At 41.4% G+C, this 26,169-nt stretch overlaps 1 protein-coding gene across 1 annotated transcript; it reads left to right on the top strand.

Moving 5' to 3' along the window:
* Positions 1-1,003: 1,003 nt before the first annotated feature.
* On the top strand, positions 1,004-26,169 carry elp2 (elongator acetyltransferase complex subunit 2). Its single transcript, XM_067613228.1, has 22 exons — positions 1,004-1,168; positions 1,316-1,394; positions 2,154-2,224; positions 2,320-2,464; positions 3,784-3,861; positions 4,223-4,287; positions 4,419-4,485; positions 7,090-7,236; positions 7,570-7,665; positions 9,190-9,290; positions 14,700-14,831; positions 15,451-15,600; positions 16,624-16,815; positions 17,039-17,108; positions 17,275-17,370; positions 18,876-18,933; positions 19,914-19,986; positions 20,480-20,672; positions 23,956-24,077; positions 24,254-24,396; positions 24,839-24,952; positions 25,454-26,169. The coding sequence occupies exons 1-22, from the start codon at positions 1,037-1,039 to the stop codon at positions 25,638-25,640; spliced, it is 2,511 nt and encodes an 836-aa protein (XP_067469329.1). The 5' UTR covers positions 1,004-1,036; the 3' UTR covers positions 25,641-26,169.

Genomic DNA, 26,169 nt, shown 5'->3' with positions numbered 1-26,169 from the left:
CAGTGTTATCTGCTTGGGTTCTTAAATAAGGCCAAATAATAAAATATTCAGAAGCAAGAAATTGGCAATTAAAAAAAATCTAAAATGTGTTCTTCTTCTTATTCCTGTAGTTGAAAGCATGAGCTTCACTGTGCAGAATGATTTATGTGTAGTCTTTGACACTAGAAAGTTGTTTTCACTTTCATCTGCTGTAAGTGGAAAGTTTCTCTGAGCACACTGAAAATCAGATATTAAGGGGCGGACCTATGGGCATGATTTGTGACATCACAAATGGTTTGGAAGCCAGTCCTGGTCTAATATTGAACTTACAAGTGTAATATGGAAACTTGAAGCCTCCAGTGCACATACACTGAAATTGACTTAACAGTGAAGCAGGAGACATTTTCTGAGAAGCAGTTAAACTTTTGAAATGAAATATATTTGCATATTCATAGTTTCCAGACTTTTTAATGAGGGAGACGTAGTAGATGTTGGACTTTTTAATGAGGGAGAAGGAGTAAATGCCGTTTTAAGGATTTTAACATGGTAATTATTATTAACAAGTCCAGTCAACCTGCCTTGGATAAACATGACCTGAATGACTGAGAATCTTCACAGACATGATAATTATACTTTTTTGTGGAAAAACCAAATCAGATACACAATATTGTTCCAAGCATAGTATTTTTATATGTCTTTAAACGTGACCGGAGGCGATCTCTAATTAAGCTTCATACCACTTTAAAGTTTGAGTGGTCTCTCTGTGATTTTGTGAATGTCTTCCTCCATCTAGCGGCCATCCCTCAATAATGCACTTAAATGAGTAAACATGCGATATTACCTGCTCTTAGCCGACATTTAAACCCATTTGAAACACACCAAAAATAACAAAGATAATTACGTAGGCTAATTTTGTGAGTGACAAACATTTCTAAAACAATATAACCATTACAGTTGATGGTCGGACTGTAAAGCTGCTGGATGCGGAACATTTGTTAGATTGTGCGGTTTTAAGTACGGCCACTTTCACTGTAACGCCACAACTTCAGCTTTCAAGATGGCGCCGCCTGTAATTGAGACATGCCATGTTGCTTGCTGTGCAAACAGGACACCAAATGTTGTTTCTTGGAGTCGTGGATGGACAATTGCGTTTGGGACATGCAACTCGGTGGCTCTGTACGACCCACAGGTAGTCCAATCTGTCGAGCTCCTTCTGTAAAGTTAGCTGTGGCTGTTAGTTGTCATAGCTAATGTTGACTAAGCATCTTATAATTGTAAATAAACGGTTATTTTGGTAGTTAAACTTACTAAATTTAACGCTTTGGTTTTATTATAGGAGAGAAGAGTTGTCACGGTGCTGAATGGACACACAGGCAGAGTAAATGCAGTCCAGTGGGTTCACAGAGAGGACTGTGGTAAGTGGGCTCACCTGTCAAACATCTGTCTATGTTTATGTTGCTCAGATGTAAATGTGAGTTAGAGGGTTTAAACGGATCTAACTGGTCTTCATATAAAGAACTGAGAGGTATTAAGTGTTATTATCAGCTATATTATCACCTTCTCCCTTCACTGTGTTCTGTTTCATCAAGACATAACTACACAAGACGTGGAAGAATAACCAGAGCTATTTAGATCTTTTAATAACAACTATGGTTTAATTAACATCCTTTTTCTGTACATACAGTAACATGTGGAATGAAATCCCATATCACATCAGAAATTCTCCCTCCTTTTTACCATTTAAACATTTACACAGACATTTCCTTCTTCTATACCCTTTGAATTCTGTGTAACTTGTCTATATAAATTTAAAAATTTGTTTGCTAAATACTGTATTCTTTTATTTAAATAACACTCTTAAATATAGGTATGTTCTTAGCCCATATATATGAATGATGTTTTTGTCTATCTTGTCAACTTTTATTCTGTGTTTGAGTCAGGCCCACAGCTGGTAATGTTTTACATTACACACACAAAATAAATAGAAATAAAAATGAATACAGCACAAACAAATATAGTCAGTCTTACAAACAGCATATAGTGATGTATGATGAACAAAAGTAATACGTTATGCTTTAAACACTGTTTGTTCTAAGCTTGCAATGTCAGTCATTATCTACATACTATATGTGGGGTTCATGTCTGTTCTACCTTCGGGGTAACTCATGTCACAGCTCCAGAGAGTCACCTTGTGTCAGGAGGCTCAGACAATCGCCTCATTGTGTGGGAGGCTCAAAATGGGAAGGTAAGCCATTAGACACATCCAGTAATGCTTCTTACACAGGATTCCCTGGTGCTCTTTGTAGATATATGTTGTAAAATGTGTTGTGCATTTTCCAGTTCATCCAGTCGGTGGAGTGTAAGGGCCATACCGGTCCAATTTGTGCTGTGGATGCCATCTACGTCGACTACCCGAAGATCCTGGTGGCCTCCTCAGCATCAGACTCCACAATCAGACTGTGGCTCTGCAGTGATGCCAAAGACGGTATGAAAAAAAACAAACAAGCAGAAAAACTGACAGATACATTAGTGTCAGTCGTTGGAATTGTTGTGTGGGAATTGGTTGTCATATTGATCGTTTTGAAATAACAGCTTCTTTTGGATTCGATTGTTGTCAATTTTTGTAAATGTCCCATCTTAACATGAATCAGTCAAAGTGATGTTCCCTTATTAGCCTGTTTTTATTTGTCATTTTAGAGGCCTGTACAGGTAAAACTATAGTTTTTCTCAAGAAGGAGAAGCAAAGATTAGAGAAAAGTCAAAAAGATTGATAAACTGTAATTTTGTGTAGCAGGATTTTAGTTGACTTTTTTCTACCTCAGTAAACCTCTCACAACCCATTAATATAATCTCATGACTCTGTATGTGTGCACTGACCCTTAAGACCCTCCAGCCACAGTTGACAGGCTGTCGGATATTTACAGTATTATAAAAAAAAAAAAAAAAAATCCTTCATTTCTTGAAAAGTCTGATTTGATATAATTGACAAAACTAGTTAATTTTCCACCAGGTGTCTTGCTTTTTTTTTTGTACGTGGAACACTTAATGTATCCAAGAAAGTAACAGACTCATATATTTTCTTGATAAATAAATAATCAATTTACAATCTCCTACATTAGACAATCTGCCCCCTTGTGGTTTATAGAGTGCATTGCAGTTTTTACAGACGACAGTATAATTAGCCTCCGCTCTCCAGCACTGCAGACCTGTTTGTCACATCACATCTGGCAATATGTCTATATTTTTAGAAAGGCAACTCAATCTGTCAATGATTTTTGGGGCAGAAATGGCTGTCTGTCCTGTGTAATATCCCCAGGAAATGTTTTTATTTCCTAAATTATATCATTTGAAAAATCACAGCAGCTGTGTAAATTGCAGAATTGCTTTTTTTCCCCACATAGTTGAATATCAGTCAGTATCTGTCATCCGCAACGGCTTTTCTCTTCTCAAGCTGTCACCAATAACAGCTTCCCTTTGTTGAAAGTTCTATCCACCTGTCAGCGCAGATGAACACTGATACTGCTTGACAGATATGGAGATTAAGTGTGTGCGTATGTGGACGGGGCACAACCTTGGGGTGTATTCCCAAATAAAAATACCAGCTGGTTGGTGCCTGTATGTAGGTTGTGGCAGCTTGAAAGAAAGAAATAAAAACAACACACAGGAACAGTCAAACGTATTTACAGATGCACACAAGGCCCAAAAGCCACATATTTAGCATAATATACTATATTATATATTCAAGTAGTAGTATTACTCATAGTGTATCATAAAGTTTAATTCCATGTACATGTGTTTCCTTAGCTGAGTGCCTCCATACCCTATCATTCGGCAGCGGTTTCATGATGGATGTCTCTCTGGCGCTGTTACCAGGCAGCAGAGGTAAGCCTAAGCTGTTCCTACATAGACATCCTGTAAGTTAGGCGCCACACACACACACACACTCACACACACACATTTTTCCTTTCATGTCATCCATCTCAATTTGCACCACTGCTCTCGTGCCTGTGACCGAATGTCATATTCAAAATGCAGTCGGCGTTTGAAGTGTCTTGTGTCAGTTTGCCTCTCTGTTCTACAAGCCTTTCGTCTGTTTGATGCCGTGCCTCATCCGTCCTCTCCACCTCACTCCTGTGTATAACAACGTCGATGTAAATGTATGCAGTCTGCCATGTGAGTGTGTGTTTGTGTACTCACATGACTGTGTGTGTGTGCAAAGCCTAAAAATCTCTTTTTCTCACAGTTCCCATACTCTCCTGCGGGGGCGATGACTCACGGGTGCATCTGTATGTGCAGTCTGACAAACAGGTAAGCTCAGATCAATACTCACTCAAAGGCAACTCATTCTCGTATTCTGTGCCAACTCTTTAATTTGAATTTCTAAAGTTTGAGGGCAGCATTGGACCTTTTTTTTTTTTTTTTAAATTGCTTCACAACAGCTGAAGAAAGCCATGACACTGCAAGGACATGAGGACTGGGTCCGTGGAGTGGCATGGGCATCTAGAGGTGAGTGTCATCATTTGAGAGGTACAACCTTGTTTATCTTCACTGATACTAGCCCATTATGCTTGCATGTTTCTGTTAACTTAAAGTCAGGTACATGTTTAGGTAGGGAGGCTTCTGTGATTGGAAATTTTATAACCAGAAGGCCCATGTTAAAATCTTCAGATCAGCAAATAATAATCCACATTGATCAAGTGTTGTTGAGTAAGAAACAGACACTTTAAAGACTATTCTGCACATCACCAGAATCTTCACAAACCCAAGCCAGATTATCACAGGCTACCAGGGCTGATATTAAACTCAGGATCTTTTTGCTGTGCACTGACAAAGTCTCCAAGCTACCAAGTTTTTGCTCACAAATAAATAAGACATGATATTTTCGGATTTGATGATGTGTAAAGTAATGACGGTGGATGGCTACTGAAGGTTTTTTAAATAGTATAGTGCTAAAGCAGTACTAGTGATTTTAAATAAATTGAGCATTTTTAGGGCATTTTGCCTTTATGTGTGACAGCTGACAGTTTAGAGAGAGGCAGAAAACGCAGGGAGAGAAAGAGAGTTCCCCGTCCGGATTCGAACATGGCGTTGTGGTTATGTGCTATGCGCCTTAACCTTTAGGCAACTGTGGCACCCACAAAATAAAGCATCTTTTAAAAATCTTCTCATCAGACTAGCATAGTTTTTTTTTCTGCTACAAGCTTGTTTGATTCATACGAATACCATAAAGTTTAGAATGGGTTAAGTTATGGCTTCAGTTCTAGGTGTGTCCTTTAAATAAAATTCAAGTTTTCCAATTTTATACATGCATAGAATAGTAATATTGAAGTTTAGTACAACTGGATGGATATGGGAGGTCATTTCTCATTACCTGCTTGTTTCTGATATGGTGGTCTTCGTCTTCTGAAGGCTGAAAACTTGTGGTTGTGGTTGTCTGTCATCTTTAGTTTATCCAGATCAAGCCTGCAGAATTGCATAATGCAGGTACTTAGCTTTGAAAGAGTCCGATAACACGTCATTGGCTGAACCAGAACGCTGAGAGGCGGGAGGAGATGTCCAGGTCAACCAATTTGATGAGAAAGACAGACAAGTGCATATTGACCCCCTTTCTAGCAAAAACAAAGCAAACAAAAAACAAATTTCACTTTTTAGCTCAATAGAACATAAAAATATTTTAAAAAATCATACTCTGTGTCCAGCCTTTAAACCAGTTATTTTACAATTTTAAGCCCAGCTCCAGCAACCAGTGTGCTATTCACAGTATCGTGCTAGCAACATGGCAATGCATGGATTCAATCCAGGCTCTACTAATTGTGTAACCCTCTTCAAGGGCACTTCATTACTGCACTGTTCTGGCCGTGTAAAAGCTATTTCATCTCCTTAACCAGCCCTCTCCACCAGTGTCTCCTTCCCACTTGCAGTCTATGACCTACTCTATGCTGCCAAGCTATGAGCCAGCAAAGAGACACAGCTAAGTTTGTTTATATGAAATACCCTATAGGAATGACAAACCCGCTCTCCACTGCGGTGGTAGTTAAATAAATCATTCTGTTCTTTTATGACTCAGCAGATGGCAAATTGAAGCACTGGTGGTACAGTTTATCCTAGCTGTTAAATATTGGGGTTCAGAGCACGACGGATGCTATTTTCTGTTTATGTGTTTCTATCTTTATTCTACTTTCAAAATCACAATTTTCTTTCCATCTAACCTCAGTGGTAAATTCAAATCAGCACTAGTGTGAAATCAGCCGGTCATGTCTCATCAACCAGGGATTTGATAGGGACAAAATCTCTCCTTTTTCTCCTCTTTTAAAACTAACCTTTTTCTAGTTTATTATCACACTTTTAAAATGGATTTTTATTCATCTTCAGAATTTAATCATCCAATATACATTGAAAAGGACTTGGAAAAAGCAAAAAAATCCCCACAACATGAGGCTATTTAAAATGTCCTGAATAAAGGAGATGTTGTTTTCATTTTCTTACTCATGATTCAAGATAAGTTCAAGTATAAACTTTATTTGTTGCCTTTGGGTAATTCATTCTGCAGCAAGTCAACAACAGCCTTACATAAAAAAAAATACATCTTGCAGGCTCAAAAAAATCACGAGTGCTTGTAGCTCTGGCAGAGTTTCAGGCATGCAGCCAAAACAAATCATCATTGTCATTATCATCAATGTCATTATTTCAGGTTTGACAAATAATAATGGCCTTCCTCCTCCCTCTCGCAGCATTTAGGAGGCCTTAGGTGGTAACGACAGAGGAATTTTTATTATGGCTGTTTATCTTGGCACTGGCAAAACTAGGCCAGTAGCCACTGGACTAAACCTGAAGCACAAATTGTGAGAGACGGACGCACTCAGAGGTTGTGGCATGTGCTTTGTTTACCACCTGTCTGTGTATATTTGGCCTGTAATCCTGCTGTTGTACTGAGCACTTCTTGAATGCCTAGATTACTGTTCAAGCAATAGCAATTGTGTAAAACAAGACTGTTAAAGTTGTATCAAGTATACTAAGCACAACGTGTCATATAGATCAGTAATTTAAGAGTTGATAGAATATGTCTTTCAGACGGGAAGGTTTGAGGTTCTCTCTCTCTGACTCATTCAGGTGGGGAGCTGTTATTAGCCAGCTGTTCACAGGACTGTCTCATCAGAGTGTGGAGGCTGTGTGCCAAGTCTGGGACAGACGCCCGCACAGAGGACGATCACACCATCATCAAAATGAAAGAGGACGTTTTTGAAGTGAAGGAGAGAGGTGAGCGGGCCGTGCAGGTTTGGTTATATAAAGGGTGCCAATTAACTAAATGAAGAGACATGATTTTTGATAGTTTTAATGGTACATAGTGGCTACCGACCTCCATAAGAGTGTGTTTATCTTCATCATTTTAACACGTACTTAATTAATTTTTCATAGAACCTTTACAATTATAAGTGGTTAGCCCTATAAAATTAGGGGATAACATAAAAGGTTCAAAAGCAGAAAAATCTATACATGTCCATAATTAATCAGGCACCTTTCTCTGGTTTATAGCATATAGCTGCTACCATGATAACAGTTTTCACTGGCCTCTTTGTCTTGCTGCGACAGATGTGTCCTCGTCGTTTGCTGTGTCTCTTGAGACGGTCCTGGCAGGCCATGAGAACTGGGTCTATGGAGTCCACTGGCAGCCTGCTTTCTACAAAGGTACCTTGAATGAAAACCATGGAAGGGATTGGTTACTAATGAAGCCCATTTTTAGGACAATCTTCCCTCTAAACATTTCAATCACTGATTCGGTTTCTAGCCTGTGGAAGTAAATGGATTGGCTCACATGCAAAGCTAGGAGACATTGTTTCTCTCTCTTTGTTTTGCGGTGCTATTGCTTACAAATGTCAGCAAACGGTGACAATCTCTAAGAAAAAAGAAAATGCAGGTGGGAGAAGTTATCGGCTTAATTAGTCCTCAAGGGAAGGGCTGAGAGATGTGCTAAACCTTCTCTTTAAACTCTGGTTGCCTCAAAAGCTCATTACATCAAGATCATTTCACACCCATCTCAGCTTTTGTGAACACCAGACATCATTATGTTCAGATAAGTAGAGCTGCATGGTTATAAGGGCAATAGCAGTTAAAATTGTTTTGGTCATTACTGATATCGTGATTTTTTGTTTTGGTTATTTTTATTATTATCATCTTAAGAAAAATATCTCTATTAGCATTAAGTGTAGATTAAAATATTTTTGACACAATGGCATACATTCAAATAAAAATGAATCCATTCATAAACCCCTATAGAGAAATGCTGTTTCACTACTCTGCAGCTAGTCTTTGAATCCTAGACCAGGGATTCTAAATACAGTGTGTCAGTATCTTGCTCAACCAAGTGTAATTCATAGTGGGAGACACGTTTTTGATCAGGAGTTACTATGCAGCAAGTCATGTCAGGTCAGGTCAGTTTTATTTATATCTCAGGTTATCTCAGGGCACTTTTCATATAAAGCAGGTCTAGACTGTACTATTTACAATATTATTGACAGAGATCCAACATTCCCCCCATCAACAAACACTTGGCGACAGCGGCAAGGAAAAACTCTCTTTTTATACGGGAAGAAACCTCGAGCAGAACCGGGCTCCGGGTGGGCGGCCATCTGCCTCGACCGGTTGGGTTGAGAGAGAGAATAATATAATAATAATTGTAGCAGTGGGTGTTGAGCAGGATCATGGGGGCAGTAGGTGGTTTGCAATTACAGATCCAGATTCTACAGCTCCGGAGGCAGAAATACCTGCAGAAAGCAGCGGGAGAGGAGAGAGATGAGAAAGCATAAAACTACAGGAGAGAGAAGATGCTGAGTTAGTAACATGCATTAATGGAACAGGAATGTATACAGATGGAGAGGAGGAGAGAGTAGCTCAGCACTAAAAGTAAAAAAAATACAAAGCCCAACACAGTAATTCTGGGGGTCAGGAGGGTCCCTTTTTTTTTGTTGTTGAGGCTTTTTTATTGTGAAATATTGGTCAGTTTTACCTATTCAAGCCTCAAACTATTCAAATGAAACAAACTCATACAATTTCCCATAACTCATGTGATGAAGGGTGTAACTAGGTATTGCTTTGGGCCACAAGTCAAAAAGGTTTTGGAACCACTGGCCTATTAACTGACGGATCCCTGTTATTAACAGTGCATGCTGCTCCTGTATTAATTCTCCAGAGTCTCTTTGTCTCCCCCTGCAGGCAGCGAGCTGCAACAGCCTCTCAGTCTGCTCTCTGCTTCCATGGACAAAACCATGATCCTCTGGGCTCCTGAGGAGGGATCTGGAGTCTGGGTGGAGCAGGTGAGTGTGCCCTTGAATACAAAGCGGATGCACGCAGCAACAGACCCTACACACACACACATACGGTATCAATCACTCTCTGAGGGGAACACGGGGTTTGCACACACAGACCCGCACACTGATTTCCCCTCACTCCATTTCTGCCCAGCTTCCCTTTTCAGTAGCTTTTGACATGATCTGGAGAGCTTGAGCCCTCCCCCCAGTATCCTCTCTCCTGCTGTCAGTGCCCCTGCGTCAGTTTTCACTCTCCCTGACATTGAGGTGTCAGGAATAGAAGTGATAGACAGTGATGAAGAGGCGCTGAGCCCGGCGCACCACTGTGAGTTTAGACAAGCCGAGGATGTCCTCCCCCATCTTCCCTTCTATCATTCACTCACACCGAACCCCCTCTTTTACGGCCCATTCCCCAACACATCCGACAGGGGATGGAGAGGCCGGTGGAAGATATGTCATTGCCTCTGCGCCGCCTTTCTCTTTATTATGTTTTTTTTCCTCCCATGATCTGCCTATCCTTTCACTCCCGCCTTCCATCATTTTCTGTCCTCCTCCACCTCTTTTTCATCACCATTTGCCTCCTTTTCTCTCCCCTCCTGTCTCATCTCCCTCTCTCATATTATCTCTCTCCTCCTTTCCTTTCCTCTCCCCCTCCACCTCATCTCTCTGAGCTCCCAACAGCTGCTGTTGTGCCAGAAAGGGGGCTAAATTTAACACAAGTGTGGATGGCGAAGAAAAAGCTGTTCTCTGCCCATCTGCCCCACAGCTTTTTCTCTTTTTTTTTTTTTTTTTTTTTTTTTGTACGACTGAAAAATTCTCAGGTGATTGAGCAGTTCAGGCGTTACCTTAGATTACCTTTCCACATCCCTGACAGAAACACAGAAACACTTACTCACTGGCAGACTTGAAAAAAATCTCACACACAAATTCCCGATATAGACATGCTAACATATGAAGACACTCCGAAATGCGTGCCATCATGCACACACACACACATCCCATAGCACATAAAAGGCTCACCTTGCCATGGCAGGCACCTTGAGTGTGATCACACTCTGAGGTGATGAGAGAGATTCCACAGTCGATCAGTTACATTTTTACACCTTTGATCTCATCATTCACATCCACAGTAACTAGAAACAAAGGCAGCAGAAAGGAGTAACTTTGAAAGGCACAACTCCTCTCTCTGTCTTGACAAAGGGACAACGGGATTAGGGCCTGAAGCCAGCACTGATGTCACATATTCTTCTCAGTATGATTGGACAAAGGTGGTCCAGTGGATAAGAAAAGCAGCAGTGAGTGTTTGAAATCAAGTCTTCAGCTCAGACTTTTCTCTTGATGTATGGGGGGAAAAAAAACTTACCTGGAATAACCTTTTTTGTTTAATGTGAAAGTGCATAGTGTATGAGTCTACTCTCCATTTATCTCCTCCTCTATTTCTGTTCCTTCTGACCTGTTTTTTTGGGTGTTTTTTTTCAAACGAGAGAGCCAAACCCTTTGAACTGACAGGTTCTCTGTCTACAAAGGAAGCTTAACCACCGCTCTGTCACACGCACATACACACACAAAAAATATACATGTGCAACAGTGACATGGCAGTGAATTAAACTGGATTTACATTTTGTCCGGTCTTTACAAGTGAGACAGAATTAAAGGCCTTTAGTTCTTTTTTGAATGTTTTCCGTAACCTGAAAAGGCCTCACACACACACACACACACACACACACACACACACAAAGGCTTTTCTATGGGTTGTTGAAGTTTTTGGCAGAGCAGATTCCGCAGCGGTAAATGACCAGCCATGTGTGTCTTAATTAGCCGATTTTTACAAAGAAGTGCTTCACTTCTTCACGCTGATTAGAGTAACTGGTGAGATTTAATGGAGAGTGGGGTTAGCAGTGGGGTGGCCGCGGCCCACTGCTGCGTAAAGCACATCTTACTAACGAGACACACTGGTAATTAACATCTCAGACTGACCACAGCGGGCCACCACAACGCCTGGAGGGATTGTCAGTTTGTGTGTATGTGTGTGTGTGTGTGTGTGTGTGTGTTTGAGAGATATTTTCAGATCTCGGCTTTTGTACTCTCATCAAGTTACACTTGGCCTCATGGCAGATCCAGAAAAGCCACTGAAAACAAAATTAGTTAAAAGTTCTGGATAATGTATGTAGGTGCTCTAATCAATATTTCTATATTAACAATTGGTGAAATGACTGTGTATAATGTGAATGGTGTTGCTCATAATAACAAACACACAGAGAATTATCACCAGCCTGCAACTTTACTGTTTTGGCTCACTCTCACCACTCTCGGCAGCCGTGTTTCCAGCTGCAGCAGACAGCTGTTTTCAGTGGAAATCACAGACAAAGTTAGCAGCTAGTTGGTGAACATAGTGGAGCATTTAGCAGCTAAAGAGCCAGATAGTTTCCTCAGGAGTTGGTGGAGACCAGCAGAGGTAAATGAAGAGTGAATATTGGACTTGCATTCACCAAAACATGACTCTCAATGAGTTTTTAAAGTTGCTCCATGTGTGCTTAACATGTAACTAGGAAACTTTTTGAGTGTCTCTGGATTTTTGGAATAATGGTCGGACAAAACAATGAATTTCAAGAAGTCACCTTGGGCACTAATTGGGGATTAAACAAATGACTAATTGATAATGAATCCCTAGTTTCAGCCCTTATTTCCATTTCTGCTGCACAACATTAAGATAAATTGAAGGAAAGACTCAGCCTCTAACTGTGTCAGTCAGTATTTCAGCCAGAAAAAGTTGATTTGAAAACCTGTGCTCCACGCTGTATGGGTTTTCCCAGCTCGGCTAAGCCCATTCGGTGCTCGTCACCCTCTTTCTCTCCCTCCAAGAATGATATATGCCTTCCCCTCTTTGCTGTCCTTGTTCTATTCCCTCCCCCCCCCCTCATACCCCCGCTGGCCACCGATAAGGCATGTCGTGCATCCATATTGTTCCCCCTCTCGTAAACAAGACAGGTGACGGCTTTTTGCCTCTGTGAGTTTTTGCATGATTTACGGCGGGCTCTTGTGCGCAGAATTTTAAAATCAATCTGCTTAATGTTGCATCTCGTTCTCTCTCAATCTCACCATGTATGTTTCTACCTGACTGTCTGTCTCTCCGTCTCTCTGGATAGCTGGAGGACCGTGCCATTCAGAGCGAAGGCATGCCTTTATCGCTGTCATTAGTTCCGCTATGTTTCAGCCCGCAGACAGGCATTATTTTGAAGGTCACCGATGACCCGCGCAGGCTCTCTAAGAAGGCCGGATGATTGAGGACACCACTTTACTTTCACGTACAGTAGACAAACGTAGCGAAGATATGTGTGTGTCACTGCTAATGCGCGTTTGTGGCGTGTGGCCTTTCAACCTGTTTGTTTAACATATAATTGATGCGAGCACATTCTTGTGTGTGTTTTTTTTTTTCCCTGCAGTCTGCCTCAGGTCATTGCTGCAGCTAAACATCCTCTCACTTTACCCACCTGCTTTCAGAAAAGATAACAGGCTAAGCTGTGCATCTTTATCGATTTTAATCATTTGAGTCGGAATTTAGCACTTCTCATATTTCCTCACAACCAACATCCATATGATTTAAGACACAAGCTAATTAAAGATGGAAGATAAATAATACACCCCTATCTGGATAGAGACCACTGTGCTGCTGAGGGAGCAGTGTAGCCCTCTCTAGGGTTGGCTCTGCCGCTATCAATTTGAATAGATCTTCCCTCTGGGCCCAGTTTACTTCCAAGGCCCCAAGGCCCGAAAAAGCTTTTAATTGTTTGCATTCCTCTTGGCAGCAAGGAAGTCCTTGAGTGATTGGTTTTTTTTAGTTAAGTATTGAAACATGGAGAGTGAGTAGATGATGATGATTTCTGATACAGTTTTAAGTGGAAAGACTGACGAGTGCTCTTTTCACGGAGTGCAGTGAAGAATATTCCCAACCCACAGTTAGAAAAGCTTTCTGTAGCTTAAACAAGAATTGCTGTTTATAAATGTTTTAAATATTTCTGATTAATTTCCAACATTGTTTCAAGTTATTTCTGTCTAGTCCCGTAATCCTGCGTTGAATCCGACTGGTTATGCAAGCAACGGAATTAGATATTAATATTATCTTGTTTCTTCTATTTTAGTATGTAATTTCTGTTCTCTATGGATATTAATGTAAATGAAAGGGTGAATGTTTGTAATTCAGTTTTACATTTTTAGAACTAAATGAGAAGCTCTTTTGTTCATATTATGGTTTTGTTTAATCCTCTGTTTTTCCCTCCTACACTTGTTTGCTTTAAATGTATTTGTTTATTTCTTCTTTTTTTGTTCTCCGTTCTGCAAAAAATACTTTGAGGAAGTCGCTAATGTGACTTAAAATGACCTCAAACAGTTTTAAACAAGTAAATTTTCATTTGTCAGAGTAACTGCATTTGCACTTAAATCTAAATGTGCTTTCTGCCTCATTTAATGATTTGAATCCACAAAATTTAATACAGAACTTTCTTGACTATCAAAGGTGCCCAAGATTGGACAGTTATGAGTCTTTTAAGAGATGATTTTTGTTTTCAGGCATTGTTCTGACCTGAGAGGCAGAGATTATGGTGTTTTTTTAAAAAAAAAATTGGACTAGAGTTTCAATGGAGGCTTATCCTTCAGACAGACCCCATGTAAGGTTTCCACTGTCTATATGATCTTCCCTATGAACATGACGCAGAGGTCACAGGCTCTCACCCAAATCCAATTTATGTAAATCCTTCTGTGTTCTCAAGCTTTGCCATTTTTCATGATTATTTTTTTAATACGATACGGCACACTGCAATTGCTTTCATTTTGTATTAGACAAATGTATTTTGTTCGGGAAAAAACAACACAGTTTATTCAACTCTAATAAGTCCCATTTTGCATAATTTCTCATCTGACTTGTCAGCTTAATTTGCTGTTTTTTCTGCTCCTATCCATGATTGTGGGAGCTGTTAGTTAATAAGTCTTGGAGGGAGACTGAGAACAGATTTGACAGCCCTAACTTTTTTCCCCCCTCTCTTCTTCTTTGCTATAAATCTGAGCCTATAGCCCAAGAGTTAAGCAAAACCCAGGTGTTTGACATGAAAAATAGGCTATATACTGTATGTCTGAATCTCATGTAGAATGAGAGCAGGTGCTAAATGCATTGCTCTCAGAAATACTATCTTTTTTTTTTTTTTTAAATAACCTACTTTAGTCAGATGCCATTTCTCCATATGTGGCAGTTGTTCATGTTGTTACGTATTACTTTCATCTTTCTCTGCAGCAAGTAAGCGACTCCGACCTAGAAACCAAATGTTCTTCACCCACCTGATGTCAGATACGAGTGTGTTGAACAGGCAGATGATCAGTAATGATCACCCTCGTTTTTTTTTTTTTGTTTTTTTTTCACACCAGGTGCGTGTAGGGGAGGTTGGTGGCAACACTCTGGGTTTCTATGGCTGCCAGATGAGTCCGGATGGCTCCATGATCATTGCTCATGCTTTTCATGGAGCGTTACATCTCTGGTGCCAGGACCAAGACAAAGAGGTGAGAGTCCTGCACGTAGTTATACCTTAACTCTCAAATCAATATAATGCCAGCATTTATGTAGTTTATTCAATTATAATACATATGTGGATATTATGTCTTTCATTTGCACAATAAACGACTTTTTCCTGAAGGCATTGCTATGACAAGTGTGTTTGAATTAAGATTCGATGGGGTGTTGCTACACGGTTACACTGTGTGAGAGACAGTGAATAGTTTAATTAGTCACACCAAGTCTCCTGTCTGCCACTCAATTTGACTGGCTTAGCATGTGTCTTTGTTGGGTATCCCTGAGAAAGAGCACTGGTCTGAAGTCAAAAAGTAAGTTCAGAGATAACTGCATTTCAATTACGCCTGCTTGGAAGGTGAACTCAAAGTCCAGCACAAACCTGAAGGTACTGATAACTAATTCAGATGCTTCAAAAGACATCAACTTCTCAGACAGCAACACCTAAATTATAATCAACAACTCTGATGTAGTTTTCAAACCATGAGGTTTAGCATCAGGCAGCAGGGATGGTGGTCATAAAAGGTGTTTGTGTGTGTTTGGTGGGCTGGTAAAGACTGAAAATCTATGGTTGAAAGGCGTGAACTGACCATTACAATGCTGTCTTCCCAGGGAGAGTGGAGGCCTGGGGTTGTGATATCGGGTCACTTCGATGCAGTCCAGGACCTGAGCTGGGATCCTGAGGGGGATTTCATCCTCAGTGTGGGCTCAGACCAGACCACCAGACTCTTCACTCCATGGAGGAAACAAGATGGCAAAAAGGTAAAACAGACACAAAATCACCCGTAACATGTTGACGTACATGCACAAAAATGTGGAAAACTCTTTGTAGCTCAAAATTAGTGATAGTTTTTTAACATGTTTAATGTGCATAGTTAAAATGAGACAAGATAACCAGACGGAAATTTCTTTTTTGGTTAATAGTCAATTAAATACCTGAAAATCAAGGTAATTCATCACATTGAAGCAAATATTTTATAAATCCAGTCCTGCTCACTGACTGTACAAGGAATACACCGGAGTAAAGATGAAGCACTATCATTCCACATTTCATGATATGTTTGCCGCACTATTTCTTACTGTTACTTGCGTCTCTCCTTTTAACACCAGGCAGTTGTATCAACCTTTGTGGGACACAGTCAGTACCGAATATATATTCTAATTGATGCAGTTTGCTAAAATATGTTTAGACTCTGTTCAGTGATTCAGTTTTAGTAGGCATTAGAAGTAGAGAGTTTTATAGAAGGAAAGGAATAAAGACATGAGTGACTGGGATTGATTGATTATCCCCCGCAGTCCTGCAGGAAACTTTTTGGATTAATCATGGAGTAAAAGGCTACAAACCCCACTTTTAACTTCACCTCAACTTTAAATTCAGATAAAAATGTCAAAACTGGGGTAAAACCTGCCAGTTTGGCATTCACTTTAGACAGAAACATAATCAAGACCTCATTGCATTATTTAACATAGCAGTTTGGAGTATTGCCACCTCATGCCTCTGCCAAAGGAAATCTGGTCATTGTAGCAGAGCTCTCCATCTTCCCTCATGAGAGCACTTTGCATCTTAAGCTAGAAAAATGTTTCATTTGAACAGGAGAATCAATGTTGCATTTGGCTTGGTTACAAATGCCCGGATTTAGGGCCAAGACACCAAGTTCCACAAAATGAGAGATCTATGGAGACACTGACATTTCCTCTGCCAACTACATGAAGCTGGTTGGTATCCTTCATGACCAGATCCGCATTTTTTTTTACATCATCTTCTCATGTCTTTCACCTCTGCAGGCAACCTGGCATGAAATCTCACGGCCACAGATCCATGGATATGACATGCAGTGTCTAGCGATGGTCGGGAGGTTTCAGTTTGTGTCTGGTGCTGACGAGAAGGTCCTGCGGGTGTTTCAAGCACCTCGTAATTTTGTGGAGAACTTTGCTAACATTTCCGGGGTGTCGAGAGAAAAGCTGTTAACATCCAGTGTGAGTGTCCAATTAAATTACAAAAAATACTCAGTAGAGCCAGATGTTGCCCAAGTGTAAAAAGTGCTGATTGGACAGCCTGGCCTCCTGCACAGTTATTGATGACTGTGTGTGTGTGTGTGTGTGTGTGTGTGTGTGTGTGTGTGTGTGTGTGTGTGTGTGTGTGTGTGTGTGTGTGTGTGTGTGTGTGTGTGTGTGTGTGTGTATATCTGCTCATTGCCAGGACTGTGCCAACCTTCCAGAAGGAGCCAGCACACCTGCTTTGGGTTTGTCGAACAAGGCTGTATTTCAAGGTAAAATACTCGATGGGGGCCAAGTTTTTTCTGATAATAATTTCCATGAACTCCATATAGTAGTTTGAGACACCTTATTAAATCGAGGGTTTATTCAGTATTTTCATTACTTGTATGTGATGTAATGTTCACATATATTTACAGAAATGTCTTTTTAAAATTACAGGTGACCTTGTTACAAAAACCAAAGAGGATGGGGAGCAATTCAACAGAGTCTCTGACCAATACCAGGAGTCTTACTTCCACCCGCTCAGCTTGACTGGTACTGTGAACCTACACTTTTTCCAGCATAACATGGTCTTCCTGAAAACATGGTAGTCATCTGAGTAAACCTTCATTCAATTAAACCTCCCCAATAAAAAAACTTTAGAGTGAAAACGCATCCCCGTTTCCCCTCTACAGTCTGAAAGCCTGATTCATATTCCTCATTGCAATTCTCTCAGCAGCCTCACTACACATTTAAGAGCTTCCTGTCTGCCTGTCGCTTGATGTTCTTATGAGAGACAATGATATGCAGCCAGACGGACAGTTAGTTATTACACTCTGCTCTCCCTGTGCTATACGCCCGGACTCCACAGAACCTGAGGTCTCCTGGAGGCTGATGGTATTACAGCAGGAGACAAATGAGAGGAAAAGGGTGGTAGGTAGTATGGAGGAAAGAAAAGGTGACAGGAAGCAGTGATGTGAGCTGAAGGTAAAAAAAAAAATCTTAAATTTGAGATAAGATGAATTAGTGTGGGAAGGGAAATGGCTTTGAATTAAGAGGTAGAGAGGACACAGAGGAAAAAGAGCATGGAAGATACAAAGGAAAATAAGGAAAGTAATTGTCGGAAATGGGCAGATGGGAAATGGATGAGAGTCAAATGAAGAGAATGTAGCGCTGCGTTTTAAAACCCCTGGGCTAGAGGGTGTCAAGGGCTGTCATCAGCATGATTGAAGCCACTCCTTAATCTGCAATGCTAATTAGGCGGCAGGCTTATGTGATTGCAAAGTTTAAGTATCGATGACCCCGGGCTATGTAGGGAGCAACCGAGTGCGGAGACCGCTGTTAACAATGCATTTTCACTTCTTTGATTGGCTTCCACAGGGCAGGGAGATGAATGAATAATTAGGCAAAATGAGATTCCGATGACCAATAAGAAATACACAAGGAGTGTAGCTTTCAATTACATGCGGCGCAGGCTTGTGCAGAGCCTGCGGTGTGAGGGAGAGGATTGGCACCCAGCTTGATGTGATATCCCCCCCCCCCCCAAAGCCAGCAGCCGTTAAGAATCGGAGATAGAGCTGCAGTTGTTTCAAAATTGCTTTTTTGGGGAAAAACGGCGAGTTGCAGGGCTAAAGATTTCATGCAAGCTAAATGCTAAAAGAAGCTGTATGTGAATGTGAGAGAACAGTGTCTCCAGGCGATCAATGGTGTTCTCAGTCTTGCATATACTGTAGCTTTTAGTTCATTCTTTCTCTGTCTTTGTGGTACTTATACTGTCTTTCTTTTTCCCGCTTTAACTTTTTCAGTTGTCACATACGCACATGCACACATTCAGCACTGTATCTGTGACTCTTTGGGTTAACAGTACTGGGATTCAAAAGAGGGAAATTATAATAGCCACTTGGGTGTAATCCTCATTTAGTAAATTGGAAACTGGTTGTATTTGAATTTTAAAACAGCTCAGTTTTCAGAGCCTTGCAAATGACAGTTATGTAAGGACTTTGAAATCTGTGGTTAACTGTGTGTGTGTGTGTGTGTTTTATGCACGTGTGTGTGTGCAGAGCCCCCACCAGAGGATCATCTTCTCCAGAACACACTCTGGCCTGAGGTCCAGAAACTGTGAGTATTCAAATGTCTCTGTGCTAACAGCGTAACCAAACCCTCCCAGCTCGTCTTACCTGCCGGTACAATATCCAGACTCCAGTGTTAACTAAGATGCTCTGAGGCAGCATAAAATCTAAGCCTTGATTACATATTTCCACTTCCTTTCCCTATAAAGGCGTTTTGGTTTCCATATTACTCTTAATGAAGCAACATTTCCAGATGGAATTGTATTTGCTTGGTGTTGCCTAATAGGCTCATATGTATCTGAAAATGATGAACTTGGTTGTTGCCCCTCCTTTTATTCATGATCCAGCTTCCTGCCATCCCATGGGCCTCTTCTCCAGGCTGAATATATTGCCTCCATTTGTGGCCAATGTTAAATCCATTTACCAGTCAATCTGCCATAAACATGACGTATGGCATGGCCGTTTATTTGAGGTGTGGGCATTGTGTGTTGAAAAGCATTTTTTTCCACCTTAATTTGGCATCACCCCATTGAATCATTTAGTGCATAATAGAAACATTAAAATGAGTAAGCGGCCAAATTATTTTTGTGGCATAAATAATACTCTTACCGTTGTGCCAAATTGCAGCGGAAAGGTTTCCGGTCATGGAGGAATTTCTCTCCATCGGCTTGACATTTTAAAACAACCAGGTGATAGTCAGCAAGCTAAAACTAATTAGGCTGTGAATGATTAGCCGGAGCATCGTCGTTGTTCATCTCTGTCAGAGGGAGATGGTCCAGTCATCACAGATCAGTATTTTAATTTCACACTCTGCTTATTTACCTGTCAGCAAGCGACAACGGCTCAAGCCCGGAAGCTTGTAGGGACGACGCTTTGGAATAACAGAATACTTCATTTACTGTCAGACCGGGAGGCGCTTTCTTAGTTGTTGTCCCTTCTGTCCCTCCACATGTTCAATGTGGTGTTTTTTTTTTTACAGTCTGTTTATGATTTATCTTTGTATGATTGCACCCCCTCTGTTTCCTCCAGGTACGGACACGGCTTTGAGATGTTCTGCCTCGCGTCTGACAGCGCCAGGACGGTTGTGGCGTCCGCGTGCAAGGTGAGACCGTGTCACAGTCAGGACTACATGACCCCCCCCCCTGACTCTCAGCAAAGGGTATAAGATCAGGGGGGGAGAGGGCATCATGATATATTTACACTACATGCATTTATTTACACCACAGCACACATGTGGAGATTAAACTGTGCTGTCATTCAGGTATTGATGGTGCCTACCTTGTACTGACCTTGATTGTGAAGACAGACATGCTTCTCCCACCTCCTCACCCTGCATTCCTCCACCCCCCTTCAATCTCCTGTTTTCTTCCAACTGTCCTTCCTCTTTCCCTCGCCCCCTCTTTGCGTTATTCCTCTCTCCCGTAAGACTTTTTATTCCCCGATAAGATCCTCTTCATCACTTATGTATCACTCACCTCCGCATATTCTATTAAACTGTCAAGACTGAAAATGAATTCTTGATCTGCTGTAGAAGATTGTGTGATATGATCTAACCAGATTGACAACGGATCCAAACTGTCTTATTGTCTCTCTAGGCATCTAAAGCTGAACACGCATCAGTGCTGCTGTGGAGTACATCGACGTGGCGCCAGCTTCAGACGCTGCCTTGCCACACCCTCACCGTCACCCAGATGGCCTTCTCCCCCGACGCACAACTGCTATTGGCTGTTTCCCGTGATCGCACCTGGTCTTTATGGAGACGCAACCCATCCACCCCTGATAGCCCAGGTGAGCTGGCGGAAATTAAAGGATTCTATTATTCCTTATTCTTGGTTTGTTTTAAAGTTTAGTCTGGCTCAAATTGAGATTAATGTTCTTCACAGTGCTTTGCAAATAAGTGTAGTTTAATAAAAAATGTGTTTGTGTGAATAGAAGATAAAGAGACAATACTGGAGCCTCACTGGCAGACAACACCAACTCATCTAATTCAAATTAATTAAAATAAGGTAAACCCACTGAGCAGATTTGTTCCAAATCAAATTCCAAGTAAATCTGGCCTGATTGGAAGGACTCCTCCTAATTAATGCTGTGAAGAGCCAAACAAGTGATGCCTTGACTGAAACTAGTCCAAAAAGGAGCTAATAAAAGAGAAGGTTTCCAGTGTATTCATTTAATTTTAGATTTAACCATGTATTCTCTGCATATTTATGTAAATTGACCATAATTTGAATTTCTTTAACTTTTAATAAACATATCTGTATTTTTATTGCAGTTAACACTTTTGGTAATAGATGCAGCAGTGCTTTAAAATGAGGTACTGGGGATTTGACACTAACGGTGCAGAATACAACTGATACTTTCCTGTATATTTCAGTCAACCTCATCTATTGCCAGAAGGGCTTGTCGGTATAGCAAAGTTGCAACGGATAGCGATAGCTCATCAAATTCACGCTTGCGTACATATCATGTCAGGATCGAGATGAGAAAGAAAACTATCAATGCTGCTAGCAAATTCCTTGTGTTGTGCAAGCCTTGTTTAAAGAAGTACAGACATAAACTTCAGTGTTGTGGGCCTATTTCAGGCCCCTGGGCCCAGATACAGACACAGCAACAACAATACAGCCTGATGTTATTTTGACATATTGCAAATGTGAATCTAAAAGCCCCCTTTGGAGCTCTCTGTATCACTCACTTTGTCTGTTCTGCTTGATCTTTGCCCCCAATGAGACTTAACTCAGTGGTAGTGACATTACTGGTCAGAGAGGCAAATTTGTCTCTGTAAGGCCACCACTGTCAGTGCCTGCATGGTCTGAGAAATTAAGTGAATAAGAAATCATCTCTGGACTCAAACCCTAAATACTCATGTTGAACTCCCAGGTAGACTCATTGTAAATGGTTAGTATGTGTGTGTGTAAGTGTGTGTTTAGCTATCACTCCATTAGTGATATACCCATTCGATACACTGGATCTATATTGGCGCCAGTACTGACCTTATCAGATCAGCTCTTGGCCAGACATGACCTATTCACATTAAACACTGTTTCTCAGTCATTATGTAGAGACAATTATAAACTTCTACAATATTTTTTTACAATTATTGTTTTGGCATTTTTGCCTTTATTGGAAAGAGGATGGTGAAGTGGCAGACAGGAAACAAGGGGAGAGAGATGGGTACGACATGCAACACTGGCCACTGGCTGGAAACGAACCAGGAACGTTTCAGTTATGTGGCATCCGCAGTAACCCTTCGGCTACCAGGGTAGTCTTCTACAACAACATTGTTAAAATTGACAAAAGCCTAAAATTTGGTGTATGAACAATACAATACTCCATAAAGCCGAGGGAAGCTGCAGAGTTGGGTGACAATTCACCACATGTTTATCACTACGAGCGATGCCTCATTGCCATTTGATACATTGTTAGATTAAAAAAAATTGATTATAGCCGCTTTAAGGAAAACAAGTGATGTCATGTTACAGCCTCACATTACATGACAAATACAAGAAAGTTTCCCATCAGTTTCCCACAGAAACAAAAACAGAAAAATGAGCACTGATATCAGATCAGCTTTTTGCATTGGCCAAAACCCTGAATCAGTAGAGAAAAAAAAGGATCAGTGCATCCTTCCTCTCCTCTGCACAACCCCTGTTGTAAACAAGAGTATGTTTCAGGGAAATGTGTTTATATGAGAGAATCTCAACACCTTGACACAGACAAATAACCCCGATTCTGCATCCAAGGAGAGCAGAACACGACATTTAAGCCCAGAGGATTACCTCCCACCTGCAACTGGTAACGCATCTCGTGGCTCTTTGGCAGCTCAGGAGGGTCTTAATGGGCACAGACAGAGGCTAACCAGTCCTTCGCTCCCCCTGTATGTCTGTACGGTGGACGGCACAGGAGGCAGAGCGTCTGTGTCTGTGTGTGTGTGTGTGTGTGTGTGTGTGTGTGTGTGAGAGAGAGGCAGGGAGGGAGTGGGTGGTTTTAGAAGGGGGCGGAGGGAGGGGGGGGTCCGTCTGTTCTGGTTGGCTGCTAAATCACTCAAGGTGATTGTGAAGAACACGCAAACACACACACAGTCTCACAGGCCAGACAAGGGAAGGTTAAACGAAGTCAGAGCTGATCAAACAGACTGACTCCCTCCATCCTCACCTCCTCTCTGTCTCTCCTCTTCCTCCTACCTGTTTTGTCATGCCACATTCTCCTCTCTTCCTCTTCCTCTTCCTCTCCCTCATGGGTCAAGCACCCAGACATCTTCATTAAGGAGACACTGTTACCAATCTCTTCCATTTTCTTCTTCTTTTTTTAGCTTTCTCTATAATATGTGCAACCTCTTATATGTGCCTCTCTCAACTGAATACATCAACTCTTTCCTTTACTTTGTCCTCTGGTCTCCATCTCTGTGTGGTCAGACTGAACAGCCCAATATGCCCCTCAAGGTCCTCAGATAAGAGTGTTAATGGAAAGAGGTACATCACCTGTGTGTCCTGAACGACACACCCTCAAATATGTGTGTATATGGAGGGTGATGTGAATGCACAGACACAACACAGTGGTTAACTCACTTTTGTGGAGATTTTACTGCTGCGTGTACACACAGGCTGAGTTTTGTGTGTGTAAGTGACAGTGAAGACCAGCACTGCTGCGGACACGCGGACAGGCGACTGCCAGCAGCATACAAACAAGCTCTCTGGGGAAAACCAATCTGGGGGCTGAAATGACTTAGGCTGGGGAAATAAACAGCAGCAGGTCATAAACCAAAACTGACTGAAATGGAGGGCTGAAATGAGGTTCTCTGTCTCGTTGGGTTGTTTATATGTTGCTCGAGAGAGCCTTTGCCTCTACAAAGCAGTGAGGCAGAGACCTAGACATGCTGATGTCATGCCACAATAATCATGACACAAAGCTTTCACTACCAGCTCATCTCTTGTGGAAAAGAGTTGTTCTGTGTTGTTGCATAATTGAAATGTGACCAAATATATGCAGTGCCGGGGCTGATAATAGTATTTTGACTTTGACTTTATTCTTTATATAATCTGTGTGCTTGTTTGTGTTTGTTGTATCCACGCAGAGCCCCAGTTCTCGCTGCACGCACACACGGGGAAGGACACGGCCATACACAGCCGAATCATCTGGTCATGTGACTGGAGCTCTGATAGCAAATACTTTGTGACATCCAGTCGGGACAAGAAGGTAAGTGTTTAAATTTTGGCTTCATTATTAAAAAAAAACAAAAAAACATGCAGGTTGAAGGTTGGTAATCTCTTCAGTATTAAAGATATTCATGTTTCCAGTGCAGTTCTATAGTGAGCATTAGTTTTTTGATCGCTCACACAGATTTGTGCCCGTGTGTGTTTGTGTGTGTCCAGGTGATAGTGTGGGGACCGTGCAGATTAGAGGGCTCCGGAGACCCTGCGACCCTTCATGAGATTAAACCGTGTTCTTCCATCTTGGATGTGGGCGATTCTGCCACTGCTGTAGCTTTCTGCCCCATACTCTGCTCTGATAACAGGTATACACACAAACACACATACACACACACTTACTTACATCCATGTTTTTTTTCTTTTTGTGTTATGGCCAACTGAATGAACAAGTATCACCTTATGGCCAACCAGGACAGTATGAGTCTTACAGTTGTTAAGGATCATCATCTTATCAATCTTCACGCGATTCTGTGTAGATGTTATTTTGTAACCTCAAATCACCATAAATCTGTTTATTTTATTTTATTGTGTAATAAGACATTACATTGAGTCAGAATTAGTTTTAAAGGCAACATTAGAGAGTTTTAAAGTTAAAGTAGTAGTTCCACCAAGTGAAGATGGACATAACATGAGTCCAACATAAGTTCCAGCATAAGGCAACAAAGAAAAAACGGACAAGTCAGTAAAGGTCTGCTCACCAGTAATACAAATGTGCGTGTGTATGTGTGTGTCTGACGCCTTCCACAGCTACCTGATCGCAGTGGGTCTGGAATGTGGAAAGATTATGCTGTACAGGTGGAGCCCTGGCCAGGAGACTGCAGGAGGACATGACTGGGGCAGCTGTGCAGAAACAGACACCTCGTATCCTTCCAACACACAATGCACACACAGTTCATCTGATGTAAATGACAGTAACAGCACTGTGGCTTCAGTTTGATGGCCTATGAGAGGCAGAAACTTTCTGTTGTGTGTTATAAGAGAAAAAGCAGCTGCTTCCTTTGAGCTGGGAAGCAGTTAGGACGGGAAGGCACCAACTGTGTGTGTTGTATCTCACAGGGATGTGTCAGTCATCATGTGTAGACCTTAGGAAGTGAATTGAAGACAGGTGTCTTAGGTGTGTCTTTAGTGCTGCACACAGCCACATTTTTGTAAGTTAACATCTTTTCAAATCAAGTTAGTTGAGCTATTCTTTTGGATACTTTCAACCTCCCTGTTTGTGATTGTGACTTTGTTTATGTTGTGTATTTAGAGGGAGAGATAGGACAGTAGTATAGTAAGTGTAACAGGCATTTTGCTGTATTTCCTCTAATGCTATCCAGAGGGGTATCCTGCTGTTTCCTTTCATCACACGTCCTTTCACAGACAAAGCCACTCTTTGGCGGTCAAGAGGCTCGTCTGGAGGCCCAGAGCGGGCCGAGCAGGTCGAGAGAAGGATGGACAGACTGACAGAGAGAATGAACTCGAAGAGGAGAGCTCCTGGGTCCAGCTTGCCAGTGCCAGCGCCGACCACTCTGTCAAAATCTTCAACATCAACAAACTGGCTCTTTAGCACCACCAACACTGACACTATTATGTCTCTCACACGCAGAGAGACACTTGGACTGAGGGCCACAGGCCTTACTGGGCCACCAAGGCCACAGCTGCTTGCTGGCAAGCCATTCACTCCCTGTGACAGCCAGTTAAGTCATGGGTCAGTCGTAGGACATACCCACAGCCCGCATGCCCCACAGTCTGTCTGCACACAGTTGAACAGATCTGATGGGTGGAAGCAAGATGGTGAAAACACCATGACCTTAGGATGCTATTTTGCTGAGACATTTCTGTGTTTTAGATTCAGTGAAGAAGCGGCTGCTGGATAACTATACAGATCACATACTTAGACAGGTTATCCAATTAAACATTTATACGGTGAACTCATTTTCTTTCTCAACTTATTTTCAGTAACAGTTTTAAGAAACTGATCAGATCATTATGATCATCCTTTCTCTGCGGTTGTTAGGGATGTCATTAATCACACAGCTTTTATGGTGTTTTTGTTTGTCTTGTGACCAATTAATTAAATGTTTTTTGTACCCACA

The sequence above is a fragment of the Thunnus thynnus genome, chromosome 15 (genome assembly GCF_963924715.1).
Source record: "Thunnus thynnus chromosome 15, fThuThy2.1, whole genome shotgun sequence".
NCBI classification, from domain to species: Eukaryota; Metazoa; Chordata; class Actinopteri; order Scombriformes; family Scombridae; genus Thunnus; species Thunnus thynnus.
The sequence above is the reverse complement of the archived record's forward strand: the minus strand, read 5'-3'. Positions and strand labels throughout refer to the sequence as shown.